The sequence below is a fragment of the Heterodontus francisci genome, chromosome 6, assembly GCF_036365525.1.
Source record: "Heterodontus francisci isolate sHetFra1 chromosome 6, sHetFra1.hap1, whole genome shotgun sequence".
Classification (NCBI taxonomy): Eukaryota; Metazoa; Chordata; class Chondrichthyes; order Heterodontiformes; family Heterodontidae; genus Heterodontus; species Heterodontus francisci.
Window position 1 is genome coordinate 70274989 of NC_090376.1, and position 27396 is coordinate 70302384.

The following is a 27396-nucleotide window of genomic DNA, read 5'->3' on the forward strand; positions in this document are numbered from 1 at the left end:
GAACTTTGCATTGTGTGTCTTACATGATATAATGTTCTCATCCTTCTAAAATAGCTTACCCTCTGAGTTATCATAAGCAGTACCAGTAGTATTATTGTAAAAATGGTATGTTGATCTGGAGTTTGTTGCCATGCAGCTTTTAAACACTATGTGTATTCTGTCAATGTTGAGCACAGGGAAGAGCTATGTTAGTTGGTATTTTGGAGGATAAGAATGAGTACTTGTAAAGGGATTGGCTCTGGGTGACTCTTGGGAGACGTATTGGATTTGGATGTACCGAAACATACCCTGCAGTGTGGGATTAGAATTTTTCCATAATTGCTAAAAGCACGACTGAACCCTTGTTAAGAAGTTTGACTCTTTGTGTTGGTACCCTTCTCACGCCTGACTCTAAATCCACTTGTGGCTAATACACCTGCAAGCTCCTTGTTGCATCAAATTGAGGAGAGGAATGACACACCAAGCAAAATTTTCTGTTATGCACAAGCTTCCTTCCAGATTACTAACATTAATGTAAGTATAACGTACTTATTTATTACTTTGTCCTCCTATTGAGCTGTATCAAAGGCAAATTAGATTGGAAGGATAGGTTGGCAGTTTTTAATCTTGATAGCCATCCGTGGGTTCTGCTATCAGACTGTATTTAAAGCTGAACTTGCTTCTTAGTAATAGCACCTAAGATTGAATGAGGCCCACTGCTTTCTTGAGTTTGGGAAGTTATAGGTACCCAAGATAAATTCACCTATATAACTGGAACAGAATGAAAGCAGATCAGTAAGAAACTTTCACAATTCCAACTTGCAATAAGACACAAGAGGACGAACTCAAACCAATATGGTCAGTTTCCGAACCCATATAAGCTTCATAGACTCTACATCTCCATATCAAGGAAATTATGATGAACTTGTATAAGACACTGGTTTGGCCTCAACTGGAGTATTGTGTCCAATTCTGTGCACCACGCTTTAGGAAGGATGTGAAGGCATTAGAGAGGGTGTACAAAAGATTCACGAGAATGGTTCCAGGGATGAGGAACTTCAGATTGGAGAAGCTGGGGCTGTTCTTTTTGGAGAAGAGAAGATTAAGTGAGATTTGCTAGAGGTGTTCAAAATCATGAGGAGTCTTGACAGAGTAGATAGGGAGAAGCTGTTCCTTTGGCAGAAGGGTCGAGAACTAGAGGACACTGTTTTAAGGTGATTGGCAAAAGAAGCAACAGCGACATGAGGAAAAACTTTTTTACGCAGCGAGTGGTTAGCATCTGGAATGCACTGCGTGAGAGTGTGGTGGAGGAAGATTCAATCGTGGCTTTCAAGCGAGAATTGAATAATTATTTAAAGAGAAAAAAATTGCAGGCTACAGGGAAAAGGCAGATGAGTGGGACTAGGTGATTTGCTCTTGCAGAGAGCTGACATGGACACAACAGATTGAACGGCCTCCTTCTGTGCTGTAACCATTCTTTGATTCTATTGAAGAGAGGAGAAACAAGGTGCACAGAGGTCTAGGAGAGACAGTAGTAGAGTAAAGAATAGTTGAGAAATAGGAAGGATCAGATGGGGAATATCCATGGCAGTCTTAGATGAGTTTAGAGTGCATGTGTGTAAATGCAAGTAGTATGGTAAATAAGCTTGATGAACTGCAGGTGTAAGTTGCCACATGGTTCTGATACTGCAGCACTAACGGAGATCTGGCTCAATGAAGGGGAGGATTGAGAACTTAACATTCCTGGCTACAAGATACTCAAGAAAGATGGGGAAAGAAAGAAGGGTGATTGGGAGTATTGATCAAAGAAACTCTTATCGGACTGAAAAGGAATAATGTAGTTGAGGGATCAAAGATTGAATCTACTTGTTAAGAATTAATGAACAATAGAGGAGCTGTTGTGCCACTGGGTGTATACTGTAGGCTACCAAATAGTGGGAAGGAGTTAGAGGAGCAAATTACAGAAAGATGCAAGAAAAATAGAGTCGTGATAATGGGGAATTTCAGTTATCACTATAGACTGGGTTGGTAACATTCGTGGAATCAGAAATAGTACAGTACAAAAGGAGGACGCTTGGCCCATCAAGTCTGCACTAGCTCTTTCGAGCAGCAATCTGTTTCATCCCACTCCCCCACTCTTTCCCCATATCCATATAATTTTTTTTCTCCAAGTATTTATCAAGTTCCTTTTTGAAGGCTGTTATTGAATCTGTATCCTCCACCCTATCAGGCGTTGCAATCCAAATCATAACCATTCATTGCATAAATATGTTTATTCTCTTGTTGCTTCTGGTTCTTTTGATGGTCATCATAATCTGTGCCTCTGGTTATCAACCTTTCTGCCATTGGAAACATTGATTTCCTCGATCTAAATCCGTCATGATTTTAAACCCAGCACAAATCGCCTCTTAGCCTTCTTTGCTCTCAGGAGAACAATCCCAGCTTCTCCAGTCTGTCCACACAATGGTAATCCCTTATATCTGGGACCCTCATTCTAGTAAATCTCTTCTGTACCCTCTCCAAAGCCTTCACATCCTTCTTAAAGTGTGATGCCCAGAATTGGACACAACAGTCCAGCTGAGGATGAATTAGTGTTTTATGTAGGTTTAGCATAACATCCTGGCTTTTGTATTCTATGCCTCAATTAATAAAGCTGAGGATCCCAAATGCGTTATTAAATGCTTTGTTATGCTGTCCTGCCACCTTTAAAGATTTGTGCACAACCACCACCAGGTCACTGTCTTCTTGTATCCCCTTTAAAATCATATCATTTAACATGTATAGTCACTACTATTCTTCCTACCACAATATACCACCACACATTTTTCTGCATTGAATTTCATCTGCCATGTGTCCACCCATTCCATCAGTCTGTTCATGTCCTCTTGAAGTCTGTTATTATCTTCCTGTCATGCAGGCCCCCACCTGCCTAGAATGAGGCACATTAATTTCACCACATGAACATTAAACTTCAAATTGTTGCTGGGAAGAAGAGGGTCTGTTACAAACAATTGCCAGGCCCCCTAGCCAGAAAGACATTTTTGCATACTAGCAGACAGTATTGGAACAAAGGAACTAGTCCCTGCACCCGCACAATACACAGAAAAGACGTGGTCAGACCAGTTTAGTCAAATGACTAACTGGCTATTGCAGAGTTTTGCACTGAGTGTTTTAAATTGGAGAAACAGTTTTTGAAGTCAGAAAGCTCCTGGATTGAGAACATCTCTCTCCTGTCTGCTCTTATCTCGTTCTCACCATCTTTGGAACCTATTGAAGACACAGGAACTCCGAGAGAGAAAAGTCTCCTACAGTGAGCAAGGTTTAAGAAGAATACTGGCCCCCAACGAAAAGCAAGAATTACCTACAAGCATGAACTACCTACAAAACCTCGAAGCATATAACAAGAAACTCTTCAGATATTCCTCAAACCTCTCCACTTTATTTTTTCTTCTGCTCTTTTCTGTCCCTATCTGCATGTGTGTATCGTGTATGCATGCTAGCGTGGGCACGTCGTGTATCTGTAGGGGTTAACCGAATTAGAGTTTAAGTTTTAATAAATTTCACTTTTCTTCTTTAAACCTAAGAAAGCCTGTTTGTGCTCATTTCTTTGCCTTATAATTGGAAAGCGATGAACAAGGATTCACCAATGGGGAGCTCAAAACACGGTGTGTTTAAAATTAAATCCTGTTACAGTAAGACCAGCAGGTGAAGGCTGAAAGTGACTGCTAGACATCTTTCTCACCTGGTTGTAACATTCCTCAGTGTTTATTACACTTCCAAGTTTCTTGCCATCTGCAGATTTGAAATTGTGCCATACACCCACAAATCATTAATGTATATATAAAATAGTGATGGTCCTAGTAGTGAACATTGGGGAAACTTCACTGTATACCTCCCTTTCGTCCAAGGAACAGCCATTCAGCACAACTCTCTTTCCTCTATCCCTTAGCTAATATTGTATCCATGCTGCTACTGCCCCTTTTATCCCATGGGTTTCAATTTTACTAACAAGGTACATACCTGGTACTTTGTCAAATGCCTTTTGAAAGCCCATGTGCACAACATCAACTGCACACCCTTCATCCACCCTCTCTGTTGCTTTATAAAAAAAACCTAATCAAGTTAGCAAACATAATTTGCCCTTAACAAATCCATGCTGACTCTTTATTAGTCCATGCTTGTCCAAGTGGCTGTTAATTTTATTGTTTAATTATTATTTCTAAAATAATTCTCACCACTGACGTTAAACTGACTGGTTTATTCTTTTTTGAACAATGGTATAACATTTGCAATCCTCCAGTCCTTTAGCATCACCCCTGTATGTAAAATAGATTAGAAAATTGTGGCCAGCACCTGTATGATTTCTACCCTTATTTCCCACGGCAACCAAGGATGCATCCCATCCGGACTCTGTGATTTGTCTACTTTACATACTACCAGCGTTCCTAGTAGCTCCTCTTATTTTTTAATATCTCATCCAGTATGCTGGCAACCTCCTCATTTACACTAGCTTGGCAAAGTCCTCTTCCTTGGTAAACACTGAGGGCTTTGTAAAGGGCAAAGAAGGAGACGAATTCCTGATATGAAACAGAGCTTTCTTGAACAGTGTGCTTCCTGCCCAACAAGGAAGGAAGCAATATTAGATATAATTTGGGGGAATGTCGCGGGGACAGTGGAGCATGTTTCAGTGTGGGAGCATTTGGGGAACAGTGATCATAATATAATTCGATTTAAAAATAGTTAAGGACAAGGAATAATTAAGTGTAAAAATACTTAACTGGAGGAAGGCTAATTTCAGTAAGTTAGAAATGTATCGTGCCCTGTCAGATTGGAATCAAAAATCAGCAGGGAGAATAGTAATTGAACAATGGGAGGCCTTCAAGGAGGAGATGGTTTGGGTACAGAGTAGTCACAGTCCCACAAGGGGTAAAGGAACAAATGTAAGGTTCACAATACAGAAGAAAGCCAAATTGAATACAGAAAGTACAGAGGAGATCTAAAAAGCTTAATATTAGGGCTGAAAAGAGAGTATGAGAATAGAGTAGTAGCAAAAATTAAAGGGAACCCAAAATTCGTTTGTAAACATATAAATAGTAAATGGATAATCAAAGAAAGCTTGGAGCTGATTATGGACAAAAAAGGAAATGGTCTTGCGGAGGCAAACGGTTTGGCTGAAGTACTAAAGGACACATTGCATCAACTTTCAACGGAGATGGGTATGCTGCCAATATAGCAGTAGAGGAGGAGGTAGTAGAAATATTGGATAGCGTAAAAATAAGGAGGAGGTATTTAAAAGGTTCAAAGTAGAAAAGTCACCCGGTCTAGATGGGATGCATCCTAGTTTGCTGAGGGAAGTAAGAGTGGAAATTGTGGATGCTCTGGCCATAATCTTCCAGTGCTCCTTAAATATGGGAGCAGTGCCAGAATACTGGATAATTACAAATGTTATGCCCCTGTTCAAAAAGGGGGAGAGGGATCAACCCAGCAATTACAGACCAGTCAGCCTAAAGTCAGTGATGGGGAAACTTTCAGAGATAATTGGAAAAAATTAATTGGCACTTGGAAAAATATGGGGTAATAAATGAAAGTCAGCGGGGATTTGTTAAAGGCAGATCATTTTTGACTAATTGATTTGAGTTTTTTGATGAGGTAACCGAGAGTGTTGATGTTTATATACCCGTTCAAAATTTGTTAAAGTACTGCATAATAGACTTATTAGCAGTATTAAAGCCTATGGGATTAAAGGAACAGTGGCAGTGTGGATACAAAATAGGCTAAAGGACAGAAAGCAGAGAGAAGTGGTGAACAGTTGTTTTTCAGACTGGAAGGGATTGTACAGTGGTGTTCCCCAGTGGTCAGTATTAACAAAACTACTCTTTCTGATCTATATCATTGATCATGACTTGAGTATACTGGGTATAATTTCAAAGTTTTCTGATAACACGAAACTCAGAAATGTAGTATACAATGTGGAGGAAGAGAGAGACCTGGGGCAATTCCTAGAAGGTGCCAGGACAAGGTGAGAAGGCTGTTAAAAAAGCATGTGCAATCCTTGGCTTTATTAATAGAGAAATAGAGCACAAAAGCAAGGAGGTTATGCAATAAAACACTGGATAGACCTCAGCTGGAGTATTATGTTCAATTCTGGGCACTATACTTTAGGAAGGATACTTGGAGAGGGTGTAGAAGAAATTTACTGGAATAGTACCAGGGATGACTAACTTAAGTCATGTGGAGAAGCTCAGAATAGGTAAGGGTAAGAGGAGATTTGATAAAGGTGTCTCAAATCATGAACATTTTTGATAATGAGAAACTGTTTCCAGTTGCAGAAGGGTCAGTAACCACCGCACACAAATAAAAAACCAAAGATGATGAAGGAAACATTCTTTACACAGTGAGTTGTTATGATCTGGAGTGCACTGCCTGAAAGGGTGGTGGAAGCAGATTCAGTAGTAACTTTTTAAAGCGAGTTGGATAAATACTTAAAGGGAAAAAGATTACAAAGTTATGGGGAAAGAGCAGGCGAGTGAGACTAATTGGATAGCTGTACTAAAGAGTCAGCACAGGCAAGATGGGCTGAATGATCTTCTGTGCTATACCTGATTATGCTGTGAAGTGTACTTCAGAATGACCACCTAGTTCAGAGAAATAGATCATTCGAACAACTTTGCATACATTCAGAATTCGAGCTACAATAGATTACAAAAAACTTTTCAGTAGAAAAATTAAATTCCTTTGTTCACGATATTTGTTTTTTCAAATAAGTTTTTAAAAATTGAATTTAAGTTTGTTATATATGAAAGCTGTTATTTATTACTTCAGAAAGTCAAACACAAACTTAGAAAATCTATGGTCTCTCTGGTTTTATTTAGAATTCCAAAATAATCATTGTTCTCATAAGATTTGTTTATACGTCTCAGTGGCTAAGGGCAAAGCTAATTATTTTTTTCCCATAGAAAACTGTCTCCATGTCTGGGCAATGAAATATCCAGACATATATGCAAGTCATATGTCTATTTATTTTAGTTTTGAAAGAAGAGCTTATGTTATGAAATTAGTCTGAATTTGGATGCATTCTGTTTATTTTCATCACAAAATATATGCTAAAATATTACAATTGCTGCAAACTTTTCAAATGAACGAGTTAATTAAGGTTTATTTAGAAATGTTGCTAATAGTCGATGGCGTGCAGATCATGCTATATTACTTTAACAAATGTTATAGTTTATTTGTTCATGGGATGTGAGCATTGCAGCATTTGTTGCCCATCTCTAATTGCCCTCGAGAAGGTGGTGGTAAGCTGCCTTGAACCGCTGTAGTCCATGTGATGTAGTTCCACCCACAGTGCTTTTAGGAAGGGAGTTCCAGGATTTTCACACAGCGACATGGAAGGAACGGCAATACAGTTCCAAGTCAGGATGCTTTGTGACTTGGAAGGGAACTTGCATCTGCTGCCCTTGTTCTTCTAGGCAGTGGAGGTCATGGGTTTGAAAGCTGCTGTTGAAGGAGGCTTGGCGAGTTGCTGCAGTGCATCTTGTAGATGGTATACACTGCTGTCACTGTGTGCCAGTGGGGGACAGAGTGAATGTTTAAGGTGGCGGATGGGATGCGATCAAGTGGGGTGTCAATCAAGTGGGCTGCTTTGACTTTGATGTTGTTAAGCTTCTTGAGAGCTATTGGAGCTGCACTGATTCAGGCAAGTGGAGATTATGCCATTACACTCCTGATTTGTGCCTTGTAGATGGTGGACAGGCTTTGGAGAGTCAGGAGGTGAGTTACTCGCCACTCAATTCCCAGCCTCTGGCTTGCTCTTGTAGCTACAGTATTTATGTGGCTGCTCCAGTTAAGTTTCTGGTCAGTGGTATCCCCAGGATGTTGATGGTGGGGTTGCAGCCATGGTAATGTCATTGAATGTCAACGGGAGATAGTTAAATTCTCCCATTTTGCAGATGGTCATTGCCTGGCATAAATGCTACTTGACACTTATTAGCCCAAGCCTGAATGTTGTCCAGGTCTTGCTGCATATGGGCACAAACTGCTTCAGTATCTGAGGAGTTGCAAATGGTACTGAACAATGTGCAAACCTCCCCACTTCTGTTCTTACAGTGGAGGGAAGGGCATTGATGAAACAGCTGAAGATGGCTGGGCCTAGGACTCTACCCTGAGGAACTCCTACAGCAATGTCCTGGGACTGAGATGATTGACCTCCAACAAACACAACCATCTTCCTTTGCACTAGTTGTGACACCAAGCAGTGGATAGTTTTCCCTCTGATTCCCATTGACTTCAATTTTGCTAGGGCTCCTGAATCCCACACGATCATATGTTGCCTTGAAGTCAAGCGCAGTCACTCTCATCTCACCTCTCGAATTCAGCTCTTTTGTCCATGTTTGGACCAAGGCTGTAATGAGGTCTGGAGTTGAGTGGCCCAGGTGGAACCCAAACTGAGCATCAGTGAGCAGGTTATTGCTGAGTAAGTGCCACTTGATAGCATGGTCAACAACACCTTTCATCACTTTACTGATGATTAAGGGTAGACTGATGGGTCAGTAATTGGCCTGATTAGATTTGTCCTGCTTTTTGTGGACAGGACATACTTGGGCAACTTTCTACATTGTTGGGTAGATGCCAGAGTTGCAGGTATACTGGAATAGCTTAGATAGGGGCACGGCTGCTTCTGGAGTACTAGTCTTCACAGTACTACAACTGGGATGTTGTCAGGGCCCATAGCCTTTTGCTGTATCTAGTGCCTTCACTGGATATCATGAGGAGTAAATCAAATTGGCTGAAGACTGGTACCTGTGATGCTGGGAACGTCAGGAGGAGGCTGAGATGGATCATCCACTCGACACTTCTGGCTGAAGGTAGTTGCAAATGCTTCAGCTTTAGTCTTTTGAACTGACACGCTGGGCTCCTCTATCACTGAGGATGGGGATATTTGTGGAGCCTCCTCCTCTGGTTAGTTGTTTAATTGTCCAACACCATTTATGACTGGATGTGGCAGGATTGCAGAGCATTGATCTGATCCATTGTTTGTGGGATTGCTTAGCTCTGTCTATTACATGCTGTGCCCACTGTTTAGCATGCATGTAGTCCTTTGTTGTAGGTTCACCAGGTTGACATCTCATTTTTAGGTATGACTGGTGCTGCTTCTGGCATGCCCTCCTGCAGTCTTCATTGAACCAGGCTTGGACCCCTGGCTTGATGGTAATGGTATTGTAAGGGATATGCCAGGCCATGAGGTTATAGATTGTGGTTGAATATAATTCTGCTGCTGCTGATGGCCCACAGCACCTCATGGATGCCCAGTTTTGAGCTGCGAGATCTGTTCTGAATCTATCCCATTTAGTACAGTGGTAGTGCTACACAACACGATGGAGGGCATCATCATTGTGAAGATGGGCCTTCATCTCCACAAGGACTGTGCAGTGGTCACTCTTACCAGTGCTGTCATAGACAGATGCCTCTGCAACATGTAGATTGGTGTGATTGTGAATAATAACCTAACTAAGCACACCTGATCTTGGAATGCTTTAAGATCATCCAAATAAGTTTTCTACATTTGGAGAGTCATTATATCACTGGTTGCTTTCTCGAGCAGTCTAGATCTCCTGGTTGACAGTAAACTGGTGATTTGGCACCTGGTTAAATCACTTGCTGCTCAATTTTAAACTATTTTAAATAGGATTTTAAGCCTATTCCAGATCCTTTGAAGAGAAGTTTATAGAATACTGAGGTTGTCAATCAAGTTGCATTGCTGTCAAATTAGCCAGAATATAGGACTTAAATATAAACAGAAAGTGCTGGAAATACTTAGCAGGTCTGGCAGCATCTGTGGAGAGAGAAACAGAATTAACATTTCTGGTCTGTGACCTTTCATCAGAATATAGGACTAACTTTGAACTAGGCATGAGGAGGAGTAACCCTTTTTTGTCATAATCTCCCACAACTATTGTAGAATATTACAACTCCCAGATTTTCCCGTATGTCACTGAGAATCTTGCACATTATATCAGCAGTCAAAATTCTTTAAAATGTACTTTATTGCAATTTTTCTGACTAATTTAGAAATTAGTTTGCTTTAATCAGACAGGATTTTTTTCTGGAGTCATTATCTTGAGAATGTATGGCAGTCTGTTAGCATTGTGTATTCTGCAACTGTATCAGTTGAATCTAGGCTGGCCGCCCTGCTATTAGATCTGAAGATAAAACGGAGTGAGCTTTCTTGCACACAGTGGGTTGAATTTTATGGGCCCCCTGGAGACGGGTTTGGAGGCCCATAGAATTGTGATGGGAGTTGGGGGGCAAAGGGCCGCTTGCCTTCCTGTCGCTCTGGAATTTAGTTGGGGGCAGGATAGGCTGATAACAGCCTTCCTGTCCAGAGGCCATTTGAGGTCCTTAAGTGGCCTATTACTGGTATCATCCTGCTGCTGCTGGAATTTAACCAGTGGCCGGGCTGGGGGGGTGATGGGGGAGGGGGTGTGCAGGTGGGGGCCTCTGCTACGCGGGAGGTCGCCCAGTTAAACAAGGCAACCTCTCTGCGAGCTTGGTAGGAGACCTCCTCCGTGGGCAATCTGTGGCCTACGGAGGGCCCCCACCAGGAAAAACTCCACCTCCGTCAACCTTCCCCCATCCCCTGCACTAAACGCCCACCATCGCCAGGGCCTGCCAGTTTTCCCCAGCAACCCCAGCTCACTCACCTTGCATTTGGGCTCCAGCGCTGGGCCTGGGCCTAAGGCCTCTTGCAATACCGGCAGTGGCCACCGCTCCCAGTGACACTGCCGATACTCCTGAGTTGCCAGCCCTCTGATTGGCTGGAAGCTGTTGGAGGAGGAGTTCCCATCTTTAAAGAGACAGGTTGTTAAGCGCCCGACCACCGTTTGATTTTGTGTTGGGCCGGGGTGAGGGGCAGCAGGTGGGGGTTGGGCTCTGAAAAGCCAAGGCGGGATTCCACTCGACTTTTTGGCCCGGCACCAGGAGCCCCGCCAGCGCAACAAAACTGCATTTCAAAATGTGCTTCATTAGCTGTAAAGTGCTTTGGAGTGTGAAGTATTAAAATATCAGACAGTTGGGACACCAGCTTGAACATCAGCCCCCACACTGTTGTATACTGTGCTGTTACTGTTCTTTTCCAGCTTGGATGTATGCATGTTCAGCATTCAAGACATCTATGGGATTTGCTATAAAGCTGTAGCTGATGCTTGCTCCATTGGTGTAAGCTGAGGAACTCCCTGCAGAGCAGGAGGTGTGAGATAGAATCTCCCCACAAGGGGAAATAATAAAACTATTGATATTCGCTGAGTTAGAAGTTGGGGGTGGAGAGCACTTTCTATTCATTTTACTTCATATACAGTTTTCTTCGGCTTCAAGCTGCTCTCATTTTTGATGTGGAAAATTTAAAAATGAATGGTTTAATAAACCTGAAAAACTGACTTTAGAATAACAACTTTGTCAAAGATGTTTTAACTTATACTATTTCAAATGTTTTACAGCTCCTACATATTATTGTAATTTCTATTATGTTTTTCTTCCTAAACAATTAAATTAAATGTGCCAATCTTGTTACTGGTAATTGCATCCCTGAATAATTTTGTTTAATTTTGCAAATTCATGTTAGCTCAGTTATACAGTTTTGAACCTGATGTACAACATGTAAATTATATTGCTGGTGCTCTTTAAACCTGTGTAATACTACATTTTACAGTGAAAGCCAGTCCACAGAACAAGTTATTAACAAAAAAGGAACCAAAGCCCATTGTCTAATTTATGGTTTTGTTTTGTTTACTCTAACTTATAAACAACAACTTGTATTTATGTAGCACCTTTAATGTAATAAAACATACCAAGGCACTTCATTGAAATGCTCTAAGCAAAATTTTACACTGAGCCACATGACGTGATATTAGGGAAGATGGCCAAAAAGCTTGGCCAAAGAGGTAGGTTTTAAGGAATGTCTTAAAGAAAGAAAGAGGTTTAGGGAGGGAATTCCAGAGCTTAGGGCTTTGGCAGCTGAAGACAGGGCCAGCAATGGTGGAGCAATTAGCATCAGGATTGATCAGGAGGCCAAAATTAGATGAAAGCAGATATCTCAGAGGGTTGTAGGGCTGAAGGTGATTACAGAGATTGGGAGGGGCAAGGTCATGGAGGGATTTGAAAACAAAGATAAAAATTTTAAAATCAAGGGACTGCTTAACTGGGAATCACTTTGAGTGGCCTTGGCAACCACTGCAATTTTCCACTGATATTCTTCCATTACGTATCTTGTTACAATGAAAATTAGCCTATTCAGTGCAGCAGTCATGTTGCCAGTTCTATTGAAGTAACAGCAATACACTTGTGTGTGCCAATGTCCAACTGTTTAGAAAAGCAAAATGGACTATATAGTCTTGGTAGAATTCACATAATAATCACTATGATGATTTTGTTAAGTTTACTGTGAAACAATGTGTAAAACACAGAAAAACATAGTTTAAGGAAAAAATATACTTCCTCACAATTACTTTACCATACTTGCACTGTTGCTCCCAATGTTATACGGCGCTAATAATAAAGATGCAAAAGCAAGTTGCAATATCTGTGAAAACCTTTTTTTTGTTAAAGTTTATTTTCAGCCCAGTGCTTAAAATACATCAACACCTAACATAAAGACCACTTATTTCCACGAATCACAACAATAAATTAATGATTCGCTTTTGAATTGATAATAGACCACCTGAAGTTATTGGTGAGCATGGTAGTTACTGACAGAATGCACTGCCCTGATATATCTGAGTTGAATGTTCTATTTTACAGAATATGTTACTAAACCACACATATGGGATAAAACTGTGACCAAATATGTTAAAAAAATAAAGCCTCAAGCACAGACTTTACACACAGATGACCAGGTAAGAACAGTAACTTCCTTTTCAACCTTTTGAGAACTATAGTAGCATTTCTGCACTTAAACCAACTTACCATAAATTAAAGTTTTGCATCAATATATCGCTTTAAATTAGCATATTTCAAAGCACATTAAGATTATTCAGAAAAAAAGACATTCAGCGTTTTTCTTTTAGGAACTACAAAAGTTTCAGTTTGTAGCTGCAACCATTGATATACATATAAATCAAAAACTTTGGATTGAACCAGCAACAACTTGTTATTTATATAGTGCCTTTAACGCAATATAATGTGCCAAGGCACTTCACAGGAGCACTATAAAACTAAATTTAACACTGATCCAAAAGATAAAGAGATATTAGGACTGATGACCAAAGGCTTGGTCAGAGAGCTAGGTTTTAAGGAATGTCTAAAAAGAGGAACGAGAGGTGGAGAGGTTTAGGGACGGAATGCCAGAGCTTAGGGCCTTGGCAGAGGTCATGGTGCAGGAGCGGGAAGAGAAGCCATTGCAATGATTAAATAAATAAGAATGGAACCAGACGAGTACAGTCCCACCCAGTTGGATAACAGTGGAGAGGCATTGGAATAGGATGGTGTGGTCAATGGCTGCAGACAGGTCGAGGAGACCTTTACCTTTGTCACAGTCACATAGGATGTTACTTGTGGCTTTTGATAAGATCTGTTCAGTACTGTGACAGGGGCAGAAACCTGATTGGAGGGATTCAAACATGGAATTCCAGGAAAGATTGGTGTTTTAGTCTAGAATGCCAGTTGGTGAATGATGTAACTGGAGCCAATCTTTGCACACTTTTCTAAGCATTTATTAACACATTTACAGATTACAAGCAAGAACGTCCTAACCTAACAGTCATAGTTTAAGTCTGTGTCTATTTATAGGAGCACAAGTCAATCCCCAGTTAATGTCCACTACCTGCCTACAATTAAATACAATTAACAATGGTATTTAGGAACAGCAATTTGTTCAAGGTCTTTGGAGAGAAAAGGGAGGTTGGAGATAGGGTGATATTTTGCAAGGATGGAGGGGGAATTCAAAGGTTGGATTCTTGAGAAGGATAACGATGGCACATTTTAAGGGGAGAGAGACAGGACATGAGAAGAGAGGTGAAAAACAGTAGAAGATCAGATTATAAACAAAGGAATCATAAATAAACATAGCTGGAAAATAAACTACTTCAGATTTATTTTATGGAACAATCAATGTGGATTTGGTTAAAGCACTGAAAAATTAAAAGGGCGAAATACCTATTGGGTTGGTGGGCAGTCTGATGCAGGAAAGAGGTATATTTTTGCATGTTCTGAACATCAATCCAAACAACAGGTTGAGGTAAATAGCCTGTCATCTGGAGATCATTGTTATGCAATTTAACTCTGCCATCTGGCATTGAAATCCGTGAAATGAAATCCAGAATGTAAATAATCCTGACAGTGTGAATTGTAGGGTTCCACAGGAAAATATTACCCTTTGGAGAACGATAATCTTAAAAATGTGTGATTAGGAACAAATTGAATTGGTTGTTGTTAAGTGACTTGGATATTTCTTAGTTCGTTTAGGTAGTCAAAGGTTGAATTAGAATGGAAAAAGAGCCAGAACCAATCAATTGTTGAAAAATTATACAATTTCATTTTGGTTCCACTTATTAAACCAGCAGCAACTTGCATTTAGATAGCACCATTAACATATAAAATTGAATTTCACAGAGGAGTTAGGCAAAATGGGCACTGAGCCAAAGAAGCAGACATTCGGAGGGGTGGCCAAAAGCTTGGTCAGAGGTGGATTTTAAAGAACGTTTTAAAGAAAAGAGAAATAGAGGGGTTAGGAAGAGAATTTCAGAGCATGGGTCTGGAAATGACAGCTGTGAATGGGGATTTCGGCAGCAGATAGGCTAAGATAGTGGTGGAGGCAGTGATGTTATTTAGGTGGAAGTAAGCAGTTTTTGTTATAGAGAGAATAAAGGATGCAACTTAGCTTGGGGTGAAACAGGAAGCCAAGGTTGCAAGTAGTTTCAGTAGGTCTGAGAGAGTGGCCGGACAGGGGAATGGAGTACATGATGAGGGTACAGTGTTCTATGGGTTGAAGACAATGGCTTTAGTTTTCCCAGTGTTTAGCCGGATGAAATAAAGTGAAAATTAGCATAGGGCAAATAAGATTAAAGAATGAATGTGTGGCTCAAAGCCTGATGTGGTAGAAGTGGATTCTGGTTCGTGGGGCATTGGCACCAGTACTGGGGAAAGCGGGGGCTGTGTCGTTGGGACAGTCTACACCTGAACCATGCTGGGGCTGATGCTCTAGCGAGCCACATAACTAGAGAAGTAGAAAGGGTTTTAAACTAAATAGTGGGGGCAAGGATCAAATTTGGGAAGATGTGGTAAATCAAAGAGTAGAGACAAGGCAAGAGAGAAAGTTATTAATATGGGAACTGATAAACAGACCGTGACAGGAAGGGACGGAGAGTACAAATCGAAGATTAAATCAGCAGTCAAGGCTAGACGTTACAAAAATAATAAAAGGGCAAAACTAAAGGCTCTATCTGAATGTGCGTAGCATTCGAAACAAAACAGATAGCACTAATAGAAATAAAGAAGTACGATCTGATAGCCATTACAGAGACATGGCTGCAGAATGACATAGATTGGGACCTGAATATTGAAAGGTACATGACGTTTAGAAAGGACAGGAAACTAGGAAAAGGTGGAGGGGTGGCTCTGTTAATTAATGATGATATTAGCACATTAGAGAGGGATGAGCTAAAGTCAGAAAAACAGGCTGTAGAAGCGGTTTTGGTAGAGAAGACAAATGATAAAAGCAAGAAGTCACTTGTGGGATTGGTGTGCAGGCCGCCCAACAGTAACCACACAGTAGGACAGAGTATAAAGGAAGAAATAATGGGAGCTGTCAGAAAAGTATGGTGATAATCATGGGGTATTTTAATCTATATATGGACTGGAAGAATCAGATGGACAAAGGTAGCCTAGATGAGGAGTTCATAGAATGTTTTCAGGATAACTTCTGAGAACCGCATGTTCTGGAGCCAACCAGAAAGCAGGCTATACTAGACTTGGTAATGTGCAACAAGATAGGATTAATTGATTATCTCACAGTGAAGGTGCCCCTAGGTAGCAGCGATCATAAAATGACTGAATTTTACATTCAGTTTGAGGGAGAGAAGAGTGGGTCCAAGACTACTATTTTAAACTTAAATAGAGACAATTATGAGGGTATGAAAGCAGAGCTAGCTAAAGTGAACTGACAAATCAAGTGAAGTGATAGGTCAATAGAGATGCAGTGGCAGACATTTAAGGGGATATTTCAGAATACACAGAATAGATACATTCCAACGAGAACAAAAAATTCCAAGGGAAGGACTCAAAGATAGTATCAAACTTAAAGAAAAAGCCTATAGTTGTGCAAAGATGGGTGGCAGGTCAGAAGATTGGACGAAGTATAAAAACAGCAAAGAATGACTAAAAGATTATAAGGAAGGAAAAATTAGAGTACGAGCAAAAGCTAGCTAGAAATATAAAAACAGTTTCTATAAATAAAAAAGAAAAGTTAACAATGTGAACGTTGGTTCTATAGAAAGTGAGTCTGGGGAATTAATAAGGGAAAATAAGGAGAATCAGATGAATTGAGCAGGTATTTTGCATAGGTCTTCACTATAGAGGATACAAGTAATATCCCAGAAATAGCTGTAAATCAGGAAATGGAAGGGAGGGAGGAACTCAAGAAAATTACAATCACCAGGGAAGTAGTCCTGAGCAAATTGTTTAAGCTGCAGGCTGACAAGTCCCCGGGTCCTGATGGACTTCATCCTAGGGTGTTCAAAGAAGTGGTTAGTTAGATGGTCAATGCGTTGGTTTTAATTTTCCAAAATTTCCTAGATTCTGGGAAAGTTCCATTAGATTGGAAAATAGCGAATGTAACTCCTTTATTCAAAAAGGGAGGGAGACAGAAAGCAGGAAGCTACAGGCCAGTTAGCTTAACATTTATCTTCGGGAAAATGTTAGAAGCTATTGTTAAAGATATTATAGCAGGGCACTTCGAAAAAATCACGGTAATCAGGCAGAGTCAATGTGGTTTTGGGAAAGGGAAATCATGTTTAACCAATTTATTGGAGTTCTTTGAAGAAGTAACATGTGCTGTGGGTAAAGAGGAACCGGTGGATGCACTGTACTTAGATTTACAGAAGGCATTTAATAAGGTGCCACATCAAAGGTTATTGTGGAAAATAAAAGCTCATGGTGTAGGGGGTAACATATTGGCATGTATCGAAGACTGGCCAGCTAATGGGAAACAGAGAGTAGGCATAAATGGGTCATTTTCTGGTTGGCAAGATGTAACGAGTGGTGTGCCGCAGGGATCAGTGCTGGGGCCTCAACTTTTTACAATTAATATAAATGACTTGGATGAAGGGACCGAAGGTATGGTTGCTAAATTTGCTGATGGCATAAAGATAGGTAGGAAAGTAAGTTGTGAAGAGGACATTAGGAGGCTACAAAGGGATATAGATAGGTTAAGTGAGTGGGCAAAGGTCTGGCAAATGGAGCATAATGTGGGAAAATGCAAAATAGTGCATTTTGACAGGAAGAATATAAAAGAGGCATATTTTCTAAATGGTGAGAGATTGCAGAGCTCTGAGCTGCAGAGGGATCTGGGTGTCCTAGTGCATGAATCGCAAAAGTTTAGTATGCAGGTTCAGCAAGTAATTAGGAAAGCTAATAGAATGTTATTGTTTATTGCGAGGGGAATTGAATAAAAACTAGGGAGGTTATGCTTCAGCCATACAGGGCATTGGTGAGACCATATCGGGAGTACTGTGTACAGTATTGGTCTCTTTATTCAAGGAAGGATGTAAATGCGTTGGAAGCAGTTCAGAGAAGGTTTACTAGACTGATACCTGGAATGAGTGGGTTGTTTTATGAGGAAAGGTTGGACAGGCTAGGCTTGCATCGCTGAAGTTTAGAAGAATAAGAGGCGACTTGATTGAATATAAGATCCTGAGGGGTCTTGACAGGGTGAATGTGGAAAGTATGTTTCCCCTTGTGGAAGAATCTAGAACTAGGGGGTCACTGTTTATAAATAAGGGGTTGCCCATTTAAGACAGAGATGAAGAGAAATTTTTTCTCTGAGAGTCGTGAGTCTTTGGAATTCTCTTCCTCAAAAGGCAGTGGAAGCAGAGTCTTTAAATATTTTTAAGGCAGAGGTAGATAGATTCTTGATAAGCAAGGGGGTGAAAGGTTATCGGGGGTAGGTGGGAATGTGGAGTCGAGGTTGCAGTCAGACCAGCCATGATCTTATTGAATGGTGGAGCAAGCTCGAGAGGCCGAGTGACCTACTCCTGCTCCTAATTTGTATGTAGAAAGAGTGGTTGGGTTGAGAGAAATGGTGGTGACATAGAGGTGCAAGTCATCAATATACATGTGTTTTATTGGTGTCGATGAAGAAGAGAGGGATGAGGATAGATCCTTGTAGGACTCCCAAAGTGATGGTGAGGAGTAGGAAGAGAAGCAATTGTTGGAGGTGTTTTGTCTGTGTTTGGATATAATCATAGAATGGTTATAGCACGGAAGGAGGCCATTTGGCCTATTGTTTTCATGCCGGCTGCCTGCAAGAGCAACTCGACTAGTTCCACTCACCTGCCTTTTCCTTGTAGCCTTGAAAATTTTTTCTCTTCAGATAATTATCCAGTTCCCTTTTGAAAGCCGTGATTAAATCTGCCTCCACCACACACTCAGGCAGTACATTCCAGATTCGCTGCACAAAAAAGTTTTTCCTCATGTTGCCTTCGATTCTTTTGTCATTCGGTGTCCTGTGATTCGCGATCCTTCCACCGATGGGAACAGAGTCTCCCTATCTACCCTGTCCAGACCCCTCATGATTTCAAATCTCCTCTCAACCTTCTCTTCTCTAAGGAGAGAACAGCCCCAGCTTCTCATCCTCCTAACTGAAGTCCCCCATCCCTGGAACAGTTCTTTTAATCTTTTCTGCACCCTCTCTAATGCTTCATATCCTTCCTAAAATATGGTACCCAGAATTGGACACATTACTGTCTTTAGATGAGATCGGAGCCAAGTGAAGCCTGAATAATGAAGGAGAGGCACTGAAGGAGGGTAGTGTGAACATGCTGAGAACTGCAGAGAAGATGAGGAGGGGATAATGCAGCACAGTCATAGATGTTGATCATGTTCATGTTATGGGAGGGGCAGAAACCTGCTTGGAGGGATTCAGACAGTGAGGTATGGAATAGATAGCATGGATCAGTGCTGGCATGTTCAAAGACCTTGGAGAGGAAAGCAAAGTTGCAGTTGGGCAAGAACAAAGGGATCGAGAGGGCCGCTGTAGAAAAGGGAATCATTTCTAATGTCAGCTAGCTTGGAAAGGAAGGAAGGTTCTGTATTCAGGACTTGAATGGAGATGGGTATGAAAGATTAGTACATTTAACACAAAGAATGCACATCAACAGAAGACATATGCAGCATGTCAGATTTTGGTACAGTAGATAATCAGACTAAAAACAATTAAGCTGATTTTTATGAGCTTGGAGAGCACTTGAATGAGGAGCAACTGAGTGAGATTGATTTAAAAGAGGATAGTGAATTTGAACAGGAATTAACTGGTTAGTGAAAGTTTAGCTACTCCATCAGATGAGGTTGAATAACTCTTAGATAAACCTACAGTTTTCCTCTGCGCCTCTCTTGGCATCCTCCAAAGGCACTTGGCCATGGCTCATTAAGAGTAGCAGCCCAATTGCCCCATCCTACTCTGTTGCCCAACTTTTCACCCAGTGCGCCCACTGGGGGCTAATCTTGCCAATCTCCTTCCTGTCCAACTCACCCTTCCCACAGCTGACCCTGTGGACTCTGCCAGTGGATCAGCTCTCACCACCCCTTTATGCATCTTCCACCAGAATGTTGTTCACTTGAGAACAAGGCCCTGGCCATCCATGAACTTAATTGTGGATGATTGTATCAACATCAATATATTCCATCACTTGCCCCGCCAAGACCATTGCGGTGTCAGTGTTGCACTTATCACCAGATGACACGGACCTGACCCCCCTACTCCTCTAATACTTTCTCCTCCTTTCAGCATCTCACTTTCTTCCAACCTTCTCACCTCTCATTCAAAATCTCTATCACCTTCCCAAGTATGACAAAAGTTTTCTCACTGAGATATCTTCACTGCTTTCCTCCCTCAACCTCTGTACCGAACGACTTCTCATCCTCGGTAATTTCAATCTCTATGTCAACTCATCATGTTCTGTCTCCTCTGAGTTCACTGCCCTCTTATCCTCCCTAAATCTCTCCCTCCCTGTAAACTCCCCAACCCCTATTCATGGCCATCCCCTTGAACTTGTCATCACAGGTGATCTTGCTAGTCCCATCGTATCAATTATAAATAAGGCTGTCTCTGATCACTTTCTTGTCTCACTCTCCACCCATATCCTCTTCCACCACCTGCTTCCCCAACCCCACCTTCTTCTGTATTGTCCTTGGAAAAAACTATCCCAATTCACTTACAACTGCACTTTCAAAATCCCAACTATCTAGCCTTTGGCCCTCCTTTCGCCACAATAAAACCAATAAAACCATTACTGTCTCTCCCTGTGTGCTCCCCGGTATAGCCCTTATCTCCGCTTCCTTAAGTCCAAGGGATGCAGACATGAGAGGATATGGTGGACAATCAGTTTAGCCACCCACCACCAGATCTGGCTGGACCACATAAAACACGATTGGGTCCTGCTCTCGTCTGCTAAAACTGCTCGTTATTCCAGGGTCATCCTGTAAAGCAAAGATAACCCCCAGCTTCTTTCCTCAATGGTAAACCATCTTCTTAAACCCCACTCCCCTGTCTCCTCCAACAATAAGTGCGAGGAGCTCATAGAATTCTTTGTTACTAAGATCGAGACCATTTAATCAGCTGCCTCCGCTACGTTCTTCCCTTCCTATAGCGCACTGGGCTAAACCTCTTGTCCATGAGACCCACCTCCTGCCCTGACTCTATTCCCACTAAACTGCTGACCATCCGACTTCCCCTCCTGGTCCCCATGTTAGCTTCAGGTGTTGTCCCTCGGTCCTTTAAATCTGCAGTCATCACCCGTCTCCTCAAAAAGCACGGACCCCCGTGCCCTTGCAAACTACCGCCCCATCTCCAACCTCCCTTTCCTGTCCAAAATCCTTCAAGGTGTTTGAGTCATAGAGAGATACAGCACTGAAACAGGCCCTTCAGCCCACCGAGTCTGTGCCGACCATCAACCACCCATTTATACTAATCCTACATCAATCCCATATTCCCTACCACATCGCCACCTTCCATCAATTCTCCTACCACCTACCTATACTAGGGACAATTTACAATGGCTAATTTACCTGTCAACCTGCAAGTCTTTGGCTGTGGAAGGAAACCGGAGCACCCGGTGGAAAACAATAGGTGTTGTCACCTCCCAAATCCGTGCCCATCTTTCCCGGAACTCCATGTTTGAATCCCTCCAATCAGGTTTCCATTCCTGCCACAGTACCGAAACAGCACTTATCAAATGACATCCTATGTGACTGTGACAAAGGTGAACTTTACCTCCTTGTCCTTAGACACAGTTGACCAAAGCATCTTCCTCCAACCCTCTCTGCTGTCATCCAGCTGGGTGGGACAGCTCTCACCTGATTCCATTCTTATCTGTCTAATCATATTCAGAATATCACTTCCAATGGCTTCTCTTCCTGCTCCTGCACTATGTTCCCTAAGGACCTTTCTTTGGCCTCCTCTTATCCCTCATCTACATGCTGCCCTTGGTGACATTATCCACAAGCACACTGTTAGTTTTCACATGGAAGCTAATGACACCCAGCTCTACCTCACCATCACCTCTCTTGACTCCTACCCTGTTGCTAAATTATCAGACTGATTATCCAACATCCAGAACTGGATGAGCAGAAATTTCCTCCAATTAAATGTTGGGAAGATGGAACCTATTGTTTTCATTCCCTGCTCCAAACTCTGTACCCTACCTATCAACTCCATCCCTCTCCCTGGCAACAATCTGAAACTCAATCTTGGTATCGTATTTGACCTTGTGATGAGCTTCCAACCACGTATTTGTGCCATCACTAAGATCGCCTATTTCCATCTCCATAACATCAGCTGACTTCGCCCCTGTCTCAGCTCATCTGCTGCTGAAACCCACATTTTGCCCTCCGTAAACTTGAGGTCATCCAAAACTCTGCTGCCCATGTCTTAACTCGCACCCAGTCCTGTTCACCTATCACCCCTGTGCTCGGTGAACTACATGCGATCCAGCAACGCCTTGATTTTAAAATTCTCATCCTTGTTTTCAAATCCCTCCATGGCCTTGCCCCTCCCTATGTCTGTAAACTCCTCCAGCCCCACAACCCTACGAGATATCTGCGCTCAACTAAATCTGGCCTCTTGAGTGTCCCTGATTTTAATCGCTCCATCATTGATGACCGTGCCCTTAGTTGCCTAGGCCCTAAGCTCTGGAATTCCCTCTCTACATCTCTCCACCTCTCTACCTTGCTTTCTTCCTTTATGATACCCCTTAAAACTTATCTCTTTAACCAAGGTTTTGGCCATCTGACCTAATATCGCCTTATGTGGCTTGGTGTCATATTTTGTTTTATTGTGCTCCTATGAAGCATCTTGGGACATTGTATTATGTTAAAGGCACTATATAAATTGTTGTTGAATAAGAATTAGTTAACCAATGAATAATTAATTAAGCAGGACAATTGTGGCACAGTGGCGCAGTGGTTAGCACCGCAGCCTCACAGCTCCAGTGACCCGGGTTCAGTTCTGGGTACTACCTGTGCGGAGGTTGCAAGTTCTCCTTGTGACTGTGTGGGTTTCCTCCCACAGCCAAAGACTTGCAGGTTAATAGGTAAATTGGCCATTGTAAATTGCTCCTAGTGTAGGTAGGTGGTAGGAGAATTGAGGGAAGGTGGGGATGTGGTATGGGATTAATGTAGGATTAGTATAAATGGGTGGTTGATGGTCGACACAGACTCGGTGGGCCGAAAGGCCTGTTTCAGTGCTGTATCTCTCTATGACAATCCTAGTATTGTGCAGAAGTTGCATGATGTGGGAGCTTCTGGAAATTGAGTGGCAAAAAAACATAAATGCAAGATGTAACTAGTTGTACTGGCTTAAGCTGCAAACCACTGAGTTTAAAAACCATCTTTAAGATGCTCCACTCCTTAAAAGAGGAGGAACGGTTCCTGGAATACATATTGCAGGAGAACCCCACCTGCTCCTGCTTCTCCATAGCTAGAAGAATACTAAGGTGAAGAGGAGAAATAGGTGAAATAGTAAAAGAGGCTGTACAGGAATCTCCCGGAGGTCTGAAGCGTTCTGCTATATATACAGTGTTGGATTTCTATGATGCTGGGAAGGAGGGTAATCATGAACAATGCCGGAATATTATTTGATAGGTTGTTATGCTGGGGAAAGAAGTAATAGTATCATGAATAAGCAAGGTTTTTTTAAATGGAGGATTCGATGATTAGAGGGATAAATAGCCTTTTTTGCCTACCATGTTCCAGGGTAACAGACAAAAGATCCCAGTAACTGCAATATGATAATAACCAGATGACCTGTTTTTGTGATGTTAATTGAGGGATAAATATTGGCCAAGAAACGGGGGATAACTCTCCTGATCTTCTTTCAAATAGTGCCATGGGATTTTTTACATCCACCGGAGAGAGTATACAGGACCTTGGTTAACGTCTCGTCCAAAAGACAGCCTTTCTGACAGCGCAGCACTTTCTGAGTACAGCACTGAAGTGTCAGCCTTGATTTTAGTGCTCAAGACCTGGAGTGGGACTTGAAAACAAAACGGTCTGACTCAGAGGCAAGAGGGCTACCAACTGAGCCATGGCTCACACACCAAGTGACCTGAAAGTAGATGAATACTTCAGAAATAGTGACCAGAATCTAACTAAATTAACATTAAAAGTAAAGAAAAAGATGAGTCCAACTTATAGGTTTTTAGACTGTAAATTAGCTAATTTCAGTAGGATGAACATAAAAGACAACTGAACAATACCTGACTGTTGTAGCAATATGACTTTGGATAGCAGGCTAAAAGAAGAAAGAGAAGTAAAAATCTTTGGTTAATCTGGATTATGTACATTGATAACTAGGCCTGATGGCAGGATTAGTCTTTTTCTTTACATTCATGGTATGCCTAGACTGCAATCTAAAGGCATTTCTTTCCTCTTCATGCTCTGTCTGGTTACTTCTGGGGCTGAATTTCCTGCCTACACCTCACTGCATCTCTCCTTCACTTTTCTCCTTTAAGACATTCCTTGAAACCTACCTCTTTGACCAAATTTTTGGGCATCTGACGTAATATCTCCTTTATGTGACTTGGTGTCATATTTTGTTTGATAATGCACCTGTGAAGCATCTTGGGACATTTTATTTGTTAAAGACACTATATGAGTATAAATTGTTGTTCTTATCAGAATATGCCCTACCATATGCAAAACTGTCTTCCTGAGATTAATTTGTATTTTAGGGAGAAAATGTCATAATTGAGAATGGACTGCACTGTAAGTGGAAAATGTTTGACTGCCTTACTGGGACCATTATCCAATCAGTGCATCAAGTTTATTTCTGATTTTAAATTAAGAATTACACCTAACACTGATAATTGTAATTGTAATTATTTACTAATGTGTGGAATAATTGGAACAAATTATGAGGAGCCATGGTATTTGATTCTTTTCCCACTCATGGAACTGACAAATTTGAAAGGTTGTGAGTTTGTGGCATACCAGGTGAGACCACTTATGGGATTTAAATTGTATCCCAGAGCTCCTACTTGTTCTCTTGTCCATGATCTGGTGTCCTCCCCACATAAAAGAGGATTACAAGCACAATCCGAATATTGTCACATTGAAGGAGAGTGGGAAGACCTGTATTCTGTACTGTGTAATATGCTTGCAAATAATTGCCTAAGGGAGGAATTACTGAAAATCTTCTACAGAATGTGTGCCAGCTTAGATGACTAATTTAGAAAATTGCCAGTACAGTAAAAGAGACACCATCTGACCATAGAAAGGAAGAAACTTTTTCCCTTAGCGGAGGGGTCAATAACCAGGGGGCATAGATTTAAGGTAAGGGGCAGGAGGTTTAGAGGGGATTTGAGGAAATATTTTTTGACTCAGAGGGTGGTTGGAGTCTGGAACGCAGTGCCTGAAGAGGTGGTGGAGGCAGGAACCCTCACAACATTTAAGATGTATTTAGATGAGCACTTGAAACGCCATAGCATACAAGGCTACAAGCCAAGTGCTGGAAAATGGGATTAGAATAGTTAGGTGCTTGATGGCTGGCACAGCAACGATGGGCCGAAGGGCCTGTTTCTGTGCTGTATAACTCTGTGACTCTATAACTTATTAGTATTGACAATGGCCTGAGAGCACGTTGCTTGCCCGCTCAGCTCAGCATTATGTGGATTGTGGAGAAGACCATAGCAAAAATTGCAAACGTATCAACCAAATAAAACATTTAATTTTGCAGAGCAGGTAGATGGATTGTGATTGTGGGACAATAGCTACAGAGTATTTGATTTTTGTAAGTCCATTCACAAAATTCACATGATTACAACACATTTGGCAGACACCTATGAAAAACCTATGCTTCATGCTCATGGATGGATGAAAATAGATTAATGAGACATTTATACAGTGGTAACATTTAGGAGTGTAATCTATTGCAAAAAAAGTAGGAATATATTTTATGCAACCTTTGTAGAATAGCCAACAGAGACTGCTTATATTGTGAAACACATTTACCTAGTTATTGTTTACCCATGTTTGATGTCTTGTTTAGTTAAAATATTTGAAAGAAAGCTAACGAACAGCTGTTTTGAACGATTAGCATACCAGTAGCTAATTATTGCTTTTATTGGATTATGTGGACTATCAGTGAAATGTAATTGACTATTTTGATCTAGCTATTCCAGCAATGAATCTGAAAATAAATTGTATTTCATAATGCAGAATCTTTTCTAATGCTTGTGTTGTATTTTTGTATTCTTCACATTCCCTACGATAACGGAGTCTAAAAAATGATGTGTAAATAAGGATATTAGGATGAAAATTTGAAAGGCTATTGTTTGGCTATTATTTGAAAGAAACTGCTCAAAAAATATTGTAGAATGCCATTTTCTCTCATTGTGAAGTTAGCAATTGTGAACTTTCTTGAGGCACCATGCCTTTCTTGCTTTCTGTGCTCCAACATGTCAATTTCAAAATGATCATCCTTGCTTTCATCTCTCCCTGATTTCACCTGACCCTACGTTAATATCCTCCAGTCTATGTCCTTGAACATACTCTCCTGTGTCGCCTCCTCTGGGGAGGGCCTGCCGAATTACGTGCCAATTTGGCACTTAAGTGGACAGCGGCAGGCCTTCCCTGGGATTAAGGACCTCAATGACAGACGTTCCACCTGCTGAGAGCTGCTGGCCAATCAGAGGCTGGAAGGCAGTGGCTACTGCCGGTAATGGACCCACTGGAGGCGAGGGACTCAGGCCACAGTTGAGTCAGGGTAGGACGAGTTTTTGGGGTTTGGAGTGGAGTGGAGTGTAGGGGGGTCAGCAGCAAGGGCGGGGGGGTGGCTCTCAGCGGCTGTTCCCCCCCCCCTTGCCGGTTTGCCGATGCTGGTTTCCCAATGCCAGGTCCCTCGATCATGCACTGTGCCTTTTAACGAGGGGTCCCCTCCGGAGTCAGCAAGCAACCTGCACATGTTTGCTTGCCATGCTCCCCGTGTGGTGTCAGGCCCACCCGCCACTGGGCTAATACCAGCAGCGGTGGCTTGAGGCCCTCAATTGGACATTAATTGCCCACTTAAGGGCCTCAATTTGCAGCAGGGCGGGAAGGCCATCTTCAGGCATTCTCAATACAGACTTAACTGGGGTGGAGGCGGGAAGGTGGCAGGGTCCCCCCCAACCCCCCAGCCGCTAAATTCCCAATGATTAAATGCTCTCCCCGCCTCCAAACTCGCAGCAGGGAAAAGCATAAAATTCCCCCCCAACTGTCTGTTGATTTTTTCCCCCTGATTATTGTTTCTTAAATCCTACCCATCACTGATGTTAAACTAAAAGCAAAATACTGCGGATGCTGGAAATCTGAAACAAAAACAAGAAATGCTGGAATCACTCAGCAGGTCTGGCAGCATCTGTGGAAAGAGAAGCAGAGTTAACGTTTCGGGTCAGTGACCCTTCTTCGGAAGAAGGGTCACTGACCCGAAACGTTAACTCTGCTTCTCTTTCCACTGATGTTAAACTGACTGCTCTTGGTTACTAGGAACGTCCTTACACCATTTCTTGAATAACATTTGCCCCTCACCAAACCTGTGGCACCTCCCCATATCTTGGGAAGATTGGAAGATTATGGCAAATCCATCCACTGTCTCCACTCCCACTTCCTTTAGCAACCAGGGATGCAAGCCATCCAGACCAGGTGACTTACTAATCTAAGCATAGCCAGCCTTTCCAGTAC

The 27396-nt window shown here is 41.8% G+C and overlaps 1 protein-coding gene across 3 annotated transcripts in view; it reads left to right on the top strand.

Moving 5' to 3' along the window:
• Positions 1–27396, top strand: part of chst10 (carbohydrate sulfotransferase 10) — an 86792-nt gene that overhangs the window by 30475 nt on the left and 28921 nt on the right. For all 3 annotated transcript variants that reach the window (XM_068033880.1, XM_068033882.1, XM_068033881.1), the window contains one exon: positions 12772–12866. In XM_068033880.1, coding sequence (XP_067889981.1) covers positions 12772–12866 — 95 coding nt within the window. The remainder of the gene's footprint in view (positions 1–12771; positions 12867–27396) is intronic.